The following is a 10,211-nucleotide window of genomic DNA, read 5'->3' on the forward strand; positions in this document are numbered from 1 at the left end:
ACGCCGTTACCTTCCCGCTATAAAGCGGTACCTATTTACAGTGGTGCCCCGCAAGACGAATGCCTCACAAGATGGAAAACCCACTAGACGAAAGGGTTTTCCGTTTTTGAGCTGCTTCGCAAGACGATTTTCCCTATGGGCTTGCTTTGCAAGACGAAAACGTCTTGCAAGTGTTCCGATTTTTTTTCGCTTCCCCCCTTTTTCTAAGCCGCTAAGCCGCTAATAGCCTTTTAGCTGCTACTCCGCTAAGCCTTTAATAGCCGCTAATAGCCTTTTAGCCGCTAATCCGCTAAGCCTTTAATAGCCGCTAAGCCTTTAATAGCCGCTAAACCGCTAATAGCGCTAATCCGCTAAGCCGCTAATAGGGTTGCTTCGCAAGACGAAAAAACCGCTAGACGAAGAGGCTCGCGGAATAGATTAATTTCGTCTTGCGAGGCACCACTGTATCTACTTGCACTTAAGGGTGCTTTCGAACTGCTAGGTGGGCAGGAGCTGGGACCAAACGACGGGAGCTCACCTGTCGAGCCGCCGACCATACGATCGGCAAGCCCTAGGCACTGAGGTTTTACCCACAGCGCCACCCACGTCCCTCATGTGGAAGTAGATGAAGCTTAATGGGAAGAGATGGTAGATTAAAAGTCTAGGAATCTTGAATTGTTGTCCAGGTTTCCCGGTTTGTAATCTCTAAGCTTTCATTTGCTCTGATCCCAACAGATAGTGAATTACAGCCATAACATGCTCTGAGCCTTCCAGATAAAACAGCATAAAGGCCTTATAAATGTTCAAAGGGGGAACCTGCAACATAGACCTTTTTAAAAAAATAAATAAATCTGGGATCACTGTACACTTCCCTCATCCGTGTACAATTATGTTCTTATCACACACTGTTGCAAAGTAGAGCATGGGAGCAGGACATTTAGGAAAGGAAAATATATCTCTGACCATCTGAATTAAAAAAATATTTTCAAAAACCAATCAAAACGTTTGTGTGCTCTGTTGGGCGAAGTGGAATGTGATCTTTTTAATCTTTCGATCTAACCCATATCTGCATAGCCAATAAAAAAACAGTGGATCGAACTTTGTACTGATACACACCTTTTATTATTGTTGCAAGCTATGCAGCTAGATTTTTTCCTTACTAGATTTTTTTTTGTTACAAGGAAATGAATCTTTAAAAGTTATGTATTCAGTAGCTATTTTCTCCAGTTGTCAACAAGAACTGCAACTTTGCTCTCAGGTTTCAAATTCAAAACATTCAGATACATCTTTTTTAAAAGAAGCTGTCAACTTGAAATACAGTGTGCTTGACCCTTTGCACACATGTGTACACACACACACACACACACCTCACTTTCAAAACTGGATCTCCTCCTTCATGCCAAGTAGTAAATAAGTAAACAGAGAGAGGCTGGTGCTTATATACCTCTCTAGCTCATGATTCGGGCCTGGTAATTCCAGATGTATGGGAAATGTCTCAGCGGTGAAGGAAATGCACACATTCAGAGGCTCTGCACACTTAATTATTACTACTCATGATCTAGGACTGAGGGTGTGCATTAAGGGGGACAGTCTTAGCAAGTCCAGGCTCAAATTATACTTTGTTGTTGTTGTTTAGTCGTTTAATCGTGCCCGACTCTTCGTGACCCCATGGACCAGAGCACGCCAGGCACTTCTGTCTTCCACTGCCTCCCGCAGTTTGGTCAAACTCATGTTCGTAGCTTCGAGAACACTGTCCAACCATTTCGTCCTCTGTCATCCCCTTCTCCTTGTGCCCTCCATCTTTCCCAACATCAGAGTCTTTTCCAGGGAGTCTTCTTTTCTCATGAGGTGGCCAAAGTATTGGAGCCTCAGCTTCAGGATCTGTCCTTCCAGTGAGCACGCAGGGCTGATTTCCTTCAGAATGGATCTTCTTGCAGTCCATGGGACTCTCAAGAGTCTCCTCCAGCACCATAATTCAAAAGCATCAATTCTTCGGCAATCAGCCTTCTTTATGGTCCAGCTCTCACTTCCATACATCACTGCTGGGAAAACCATAGCTTTAACTATACAGACCTTTGTCGGCAAGGTGATGTCTCTGCTTTTTAAGATGCTGTCTAGGCAAATTATACTTTACCCATGAGTATTTATTTCCCAGCTGTCAAAGCTTACTCTAAACTCAGCAAGACACCCTGAGCAACAGATGGACAAATAAGCAGACAGGACTTGTTGAAAGGGATTTCTGCATAGTCATACTGTGCATTTTCCTCCTCACACAGCAAGAGTGGCACATAAGGAGGCTACTCACAGTGGCACAGTGAGGTTGAAATCACTATGCTTATCAAATCAAGCACCAGGCAGCTATTTACATGTCTGGGTGCCGAACCACCTACCTGAGACTGGCTCCATCTGATTCCATCAGATCAGTGATAGAAGGGTAAGTTTTGTGGTTTTTGGAGGAGAGGCATTCAGTGGGAATTGTTTATATACATTTAATCAAATCACCACATATACATTCAACCTTCCCACCCCCACCCAACCCCGTCTGCAATAGGCTAGAAATTTACAAAGCATTAGTGTCCTGGTGGACTCAGACTCATCAGAAATATTTCATAGCTCCAGAGCAAGGAGCTTTGATGCCCTTTCTAATGGAAGCTGTGTGACATTTAAGGCACATGGGACTATCTGTGTATACCATTAGGCTGCTCTCTCCCTACACTTGTTCCTTTCCCATGCAGTAACCCATCTGAAAAGGGAGTTAACCAAATGTTGGTACGTACTCCTAGTCCTTACATCTAATGCTATAAGATGATATCCATGGATGTTAAGCACATTCCATGCAAGGCAAGAAGGGAAACTCTGTACACGTAATGAATGACCCTAGTCCAGAGACAGTGAAGCTTAAGTCGCATATATTTCAATGAAGTTAAGTGCCACCGACTGTCTTTGAATCAGGCCCCTTCTCGATACATTGTTGTAACTGAGAGTCTCTGGTAATACGTGAAGAGCTGAAATGCTCAGTATAAATGCTGATTATTGATACTACATGTACAGGTTGTATAACTGGAAAATCCATCCCACTTCCCCAATTTTTATGGGGAGCAAATGGGCCATAAAACAGGCTTGCTTAAGGCCTCAGTATTGCTGCCTGCCCTGTATTTATATTCTATTATTATTCATATCCTGTGGGAGGTAAGGAAGGGACTGCTAGATTCAGTTTGGGACAGGGTTCTTGCGCATCTAGAAGGGGGAATTTTGGCAAAGCCACATCTCATTTTATAGGATTACTATTCCGAGGGCTGCTTTACACCTAAAGGATTCCTACACAGACATCACTTGTGTGCAGGAAAACGGCACATTCAGTGCATATACGCTAACATGCAGTCTATTTTGTCACCTCTATACATAGCCGTGTCCGCAGTGGCTTTGGACGTTATTGGATTTTTCTTGTACACAGAAATTCACCTTGCTTTTCCGGAATCTCCGGTCTTAGGCATGGCTTGGAAGCTTGCACCTATATCTTTAAAAAGGAATTAAAACAGCCACTGACCCAAGACAGGAAAACCCTTTCACGATATTGTAGGGTCTCATCTGATCTGCAGTTCGGGTTCCAGCTTCGAAACTTCCTTCCCTTCCCATACAAAGCTAATATTTACTTTTCAGAAAACGATCAAAATCGAAAGCACCTATTTTGCAAGGCCATAAAGATGTACAACAACTGGCTTGGGCCCAGCACGGATGTGTGTGTTTGCACTGGACGTGGTACACCAGACATTTGTTTGAGCATGGCAGCCAGGTAGATTACCAGAAAATGCGCCCACAAAGCCTATTCATCTCCACATGCTTGCTTGGGTCTTGGAGCACTGAGGCCTACTCATTCCCCTAAACTGTTGCCTTTTCTACTACCAGACACACCTGCTTTTGTTCATGTGCTGTTCCTTGTTCCAAGATAAAGGAATCCCTTTCCCCTTTCAAAATCTCTAGGCAATACCAGACCTGGCATCAACACGTAGAACCCTGGGCTACAGCTTGGAAACGCTTTTCCTGGTGTTCTGAGCAGTACTGAGCAGCTGGGTCCAGGAGCCACAATGCCTCTAATTAATTTCCCACAATGCCTCTAACATAGTATTATTCCTGAGCCATTGGGCAGATTTAAAATTCCAACTACCCAGGCCTGTACAGAGCACTGCTGTCTGGCTCATTCACTGCTGCCACATACATTCATTAATTCCCACTGCCATGGGAGGGACTCCATAGCAGGGCAAATCACTGTAGGCCTTCGACAAAACTCCCATTGGGACTAGTTTGGATCCTCACCAATGCATTGCCAGCCCTTTAGGTCTTTCTAACTAAGACAATTTCACCTCTCATATGTCCCACACCAAACCTGGGAAGTAAGAACGAGCTAACCTTTCTATCTCCATGAAACGAAGCATTTTCGAGGACAGCTGAGATCTTAACTAAAGCCAGAATCTGCACTGTTCCCTCATCCTCCGTTTAGCCAAGATGTTAGCTTCTCCCCACTTTCTGGAGAGGGCTTTGCTTTTTAAAAAAAATTGAGAACCTATTTGTTCTGAGTTGCCATCCGGCTAGTGTAGAAACCGCTGGGTTCCCGTTCAGGCTGGTGGGGTTTTCTTTCAAGGCACGCTGTTACCAGTTAGGATGACCAGGCAGATCGTAAGGACCAGGAATGCTGTGGGGCAGGTTGTGCAGCCAGCCAGCTAGAGAAATCAGTGTGCAAGATGCTGTAGTGCCCTGTTTTGCTTCATTCTCTTCTAAACGTCTGCAGGGCAGGAAGCCAAACAAGGAAGAGCAGTCCTGGCCAAAGGTGATAACCCCCAATCTGAGAGGAAATCAGCCAACAAAAGAGAATGGCCCTGGCAGGATCACTGGCAGCGGTGGGGGAATCAGGGTCTCCATCTCCTAGCAGCCTTCAGTTTCATAATGAAAGATGCTACCTTCTGCATGCATCTGAGCAAAGCACGCAGTGAAACGGCATGGGCTTGCTTGGCACCATCTCCTCCCAGCCTACAGCACTCTAGCATCATGAAATGTTGCACTGCACAGCTTCCTGGAATTACAGGCATCTACGAAGCCATTATCAATGCACAAAATGATTAAGCTCTATATAAACTGTTCCCCCAGTTTCAACTGTATAGATTCATGCAAATACAGCACCAATCATATCTGCACGCACATATGGTTCTCCTGCGGTTCTAGTCAACTTTTAAAAACAAAGTCCATACGTTACTCAAGGACACAGCGTGGCTTGGTGATTGCAATGGGTAAAATCAGGGCGCCGAATAGCTGTGCAAAGCAAAGGCTTAGAGCGAGATGTTGGTGTAATGTTCAGACTGTATGCGTTCAACCCAATAAGGTGCAGAGCTTCAGACAAGGAGTCTCTGAATGCACAGGACTCAACATAGCCTAGTTTTCCTGGAGGAATCCTGTGAATTCCAAATGTAGGCTGGCATGAGTGTCCATATTCGCAGCGTCTTCCCTTCATTCTCCTGGGATAATCCATGGTATATCAGCTTTAAGTGCACTGGGAACAAAAACACAAAAGAAGAAAAGTTGCATTCAATCCATTGCTGAATGAAAGTGGTATCTGGGTATGTTCCAACTCCTTCCTGTTTCAGCCCTTCCTTGCTCAGGGAAAAGGCTGCACAGCTAATGAAGCTGAACCTGCATCTTTCTGCATCTTGTCACATCTGCACAGGAGATAGATGTCTTATATAAATAATGGATTTCAAGAAATCCATTATTTCTTTAAATCCTGTAAATAATGGGCTTTGGGGGAAAGGGTTCAATTAGGAATCAGGATGCTTTGGCTTTACTACCAACCACCACAATTAAAATTTAAAACCACGTGCGTTCCAACCAAATACATGTTTCTGAAACTGTTCTGCAAAGATAAGCTGGCATGTTATAGCAAAGGCAAATGTGGGATCATTTTGCAAGGGCTTTTACTGTACCAGCCAGTGTAGTTTGAGAAGCATTCTGGCCGCATGCATTACCAGTTTCATGTTGTTATGCATGCCTGGAAGTTCTCCATCCTTGGAGTGATTGGGGCTGAAGCCCTATAATATTCATCTGGGAGTCTGATTGAATTGAATAGGGCCTACATCTAATAGGATTGTGCTCTGGGATATGCATGAAACATATGCCATATTCTGGAGGATCAGAGTGAGTTTTGTGCCACCTGCCATGGCTGCGCCATCTTATAATGCCTAATAAAGAATAATTACAAGCCATGTATCTGGCAGCTGCCCCATCAAGGAAGCTTGTGGCTCCGGAAACTTTATGGTCCACAGTTAATGATTAAACACAGCAGGCCATAGTGCCAGGCTGGTCACTTTATAACTTGCCCGGTTACTTCTCCCTGTTGTAGAGAGACAGATGTTCACTTGCTCTTCCTCCTAGTCTGGGCACGATGCCAGGGAAATGCCAGGAATAATGGCATACGCAGAGAACTCTCTCCTAGCAGACACCCGTATATTTGTTGTTGGCGATACGGCATCACAGTCAATGTGAGACAAGGAGCAGAAACTAGAAAATGGAAGAATTGGAGGACTTAGAAATGCAAGGAATAATTGGAACTGCGAGGACATGAGGAGCTGTGGTCAGGATTCAGGATTTGTCAAAACAAATGTACAGCTGCTGGGGGACAAGCCAAAACTGGGAGGGGGCACTACTAGTGGCTACTATTATTTGACCATCCAGGATTAAGTCTGGATCAAAGAGCATCCCTGAGCTGTGAACCTGATTTTAATTTAGGGAGAATGCAATCTACTTCAAAGCAGATTGTGCAGTTTCTCCTGTGGCACCAAAACCCCTGATTGTGCCCCATTTCTATTAGCATCTAATAAAATGCATGCTATTGTTAAAGCCATTATGAGATGCCAGAAATATTCCTTGTATGTTTTGTTTTCCTGAAGACATGACAAGAGACATAGCCGAGATGGCTGAAGTGGAGCTTTAATTTGGGGCTTTGGTTTCGCTACAGCAGACAACAGAATTCTCTGACTAGATAATGTAAGAAAAACCCCATACCCACCTTCCCAAATGCAACAAACAAAATAAATGATGGTTCATCTCTGCGGGAAGCTAGACATGATGACTGAATTATCTAGTGGGCTTTTAAGGCAGCTGACTGTCTCTTCTGTGTTTGAGACGGTAGTCCTGCTCTAAGACCCATATTTCATTTTTGCCCTTTTGTACGCAAACGTGGATGTTTTTGAAATAAAGCTTTTCAGACAGACACACCAGACAAGCGTCCAAGGTTTTGTGTGTGTGTGTGTTTAAATTCTGCTAACAAGATAGGCAAACAAATGAGCAACACCCCCCCCCCAAAAAAATTGATAGCCAAAACACAGGAACTGGACACCATGCTGAGAACCAGTGGCGTAGCATGGGGGGTGCAGGGGGGGCCGGCCGCACCGGGCGCAACATCTGGGGGTTAGGGTTAGGGGGCGCAAATCCACGGGTTAGGGGGCGCAAATCCATGGGTTAGGGGGCGCAAATTACTTGCCTTGCCCCGGGTGCTGACAGCCCATGCTACGCCACTGCTGAGAACAGACATGAAACAGTAAAAAATGGAACAGACACAACTGATCACATTCCCACCACGCCAGCCGTTATTATCTGCCCTTTCTCTAATTTTCAAAGTAACATGAAATGTACACAGCAGGCCAGTGTATTCTATAATGTGCCATGCAATCCTATGCAGGACCAAGTTCAGTGGCAAGTGGGCACAGGATTGCAGCCTTCATGTGGCAATTATCAGAAGCTGCCTTCTATGACACCAGCGATATTAACAATCATAAGAACTTGCTTATCTGTGACAACTTTTAAGGCGATGTAGTTTGAGTTTAGTAACTTAAGTCACAATGGGGTGTGTGCAGATGGACCCTGACGCACCATTCATTCTCTGGAATTCTGTCATCTCACACACACACATCACTTAACCACAATTTCCTTGAAGTACCATCATTCTCTGGAATTCTTTGACCTCACACACACCTCACCACCCTTTCGCATAATTCTGCTAATGTGATGTAACATGTTTTTAAATCACTCAGCTCAAATGTATTTCTCTCAAAGCACAAATGTTGGAAAATTCAGATTATTTATCTGCCTAAAACAGAAAAACAACAGTCTTGGTACATACCTTGCTGTGGGGATGGGTGGGCACTGGCTCTTGTCGCTGCATCATTTCCTTCTACTCCCCAGGGAAAATTTCAGATGCCTCCAGGAGGTGAAACGTTCTTCTCTGTAGTTTGATGGTGCCACCTCCACATTCCTCTGGTTGTAGATCGACTCAAACAGCTAGTTCTTTAAGGGAGACTTCAATGTTGAGCGAATACCAGAAAGCCCAGAATAGGAGACTAAATGCCAACAGCAGGGCTCCGGAGTAAACAAAGAAATCCCAAGAGCTCAAAAGGCCAAAAATCCCTAGAAGCAGGAGGACCAATCCAGCCACATCACAGATGAGAGCCAAAACTAATATGAAATAACACCGGCCCACGTATAGGGCAAGGATCGTTGCCAAATTCTTCTTCATGGGGCGCTATCAGCCAAAAGGCAGGCTGAGCTTTGGAAGCCTGTCTTATTGTCATGCTACCTGCCCAAACATCCAGGCTGCCTTGCCATCAGAAGGAAGTATAAATGTCAGAGCACACCTCTGAGGACACTAAGCAGGTAGACCAGGTGAGCCTTTAACTCCTTCCTGCCCTGTCACTGTCACCCTAGCAGTGACACACTTTTGCCTGCAAGGTGCCGCACTGCATGGATCCCTCCACCTGGGCTTTGGTCCTCTTGGGGAACTTTTCATTTTGTACTCGGAAAAACTAGTAAGGGCTTACTTAGCCCATGTCTATTATTTTTTGTTTAAATCTGACATTTTATAGTCGTATAGCTTCTACAGCACTTTGAAATCAAGCCCCACACTTCCTAGACCGAGGGGGTTGTTCTGTTAAACCAGGAAAACTATCACAAAACATTATTTTAAAATGTGTCAATAAGATCATTCAGCGAACATGTAAAGTTGTGTGTTTTTAGATAGCCACGGTAAGTGTCCTTTTAATGCCAAGCTGAGGCACAGGCATGACAAACCCATACAATATCTGGGTGTGGTCTTTACTACAAACTTTAAATTATTACAAAAACTTAATTACACAGCACTTACAAAAAATAAAATAAGATAAAACTACAAAGATGGAGCAAGCTGAATATAGCATAGCTTGGAAAAACCAGTTCCATAAATATGAATATTTTACCATGTTAAACTTACCTTTTTCCAGTAGGTTACCTATTCCTATCACGATGGAAGCACTCCAAAATTGGCAGGAACTTATTAACGTATTTATGCATGGTGGTAATTGGTCAATATTTTTAAAAATCAAACTATCTGAAGACAGAGGGCTAGGAATACCTCACTTATAATGACACCTTGCCATTTTTTTTAATGTTATGCAGCATGTGCCTTCATTTGTAGGGATTCAGGCAAATAGCAGGCACAAATGGAATGCACTGATTAAGAATATGTGTCTCTTTAAGCCATACTGTTTTAAAAAACAACTTGGTCTCTAACCCTTTCTTGAAACATGCTCTGCAGGTATGGCAAGAGTGGAATAAAATCTACTGTACAATCACTATTAGCCCCTATAATTGTTCATCCTTTGTTCTGTGGAACTGATAAAATTTTGTAATGTAAACACTGGGAGTCTAAAATGCCTCTGTAGGGTGAGGGATTTATCCAGTGGGTTAACCTCATCCTCAAACTGAAAAAAGAGTTAAAAAAACCAAACCCACCAGTTTGAACTGCATCAAATTTTACGTTTCAGCAATAATGCCCTTAACTGAAATGGAAAATTCATTAACAGAATATTCTTCAAGTCTAAAAAACATCAACCTCTGTTTCTTCTATCTACAGGATATTTATAAATTTAATATCACAACTCAAAATGATTCTGTTTTTTTTCTAAAAAAAAGTTTTTCTTAACAGATTTAAATACAACCCTTTCAAATGCATAGTGGAATGCTCAGTGGAGTAAAAAGGCACTGGATCTGTTTCTGCAGAAACACTCTGAAAGTGAGTTATAGGTAGAACCTTACACCTGTCTTATTGAGCAGCACCAACAAAATACTGAGCAAACAATGCTGGAGAGGCTGTACTAACCTTTTTGTTATGTACTGAAGTTCTCACCCTGGGCCAGCAGGGGGATACTGTAGAT

General features: G+C 43.5%; 1 protein-coding gene across 1 annotated transcript; it reads right to left on the reverse strand.

Moving 5' to 3' along the window:
* Positions 1–1,295: 1,295 nt before the first annotated feature.
* Positions 1,296–8,614, reverse strand: LOC309527241 (transmembrane protein 238-like). Its single transcript, XM_082213909.1, has 2 exons — positions 8,147–8,614; positions 1,296–5,521 (listed from the first exon to the last, which is right to left on the reverse strand). Exon 1 carries the CDS (start codon positions 8,537–8,539, stop codon positions 8,297–8,299), a length of 243 nt encoding a protein of 80 aa, XP_082070035.1. The 5' UTR covers positions 8,540–8,614; the 3' UTR covers positions 1,296–5,521; positions 8,147–8,296.
* Positions 8,615–10,211: the final 1,597 nt, after the last annotated feature.

Source organism: Podarcis vaucheri (assembly GCF_965113315.1).
Source record: "Podarcis vaucheri genome assembly, chromosome: 2".
NCBI lineage: Eukaryota > Metazoa > Chordata > Lepidosauria > Squamata > Lacertidae > Podarcis > Podarcis vaucheri.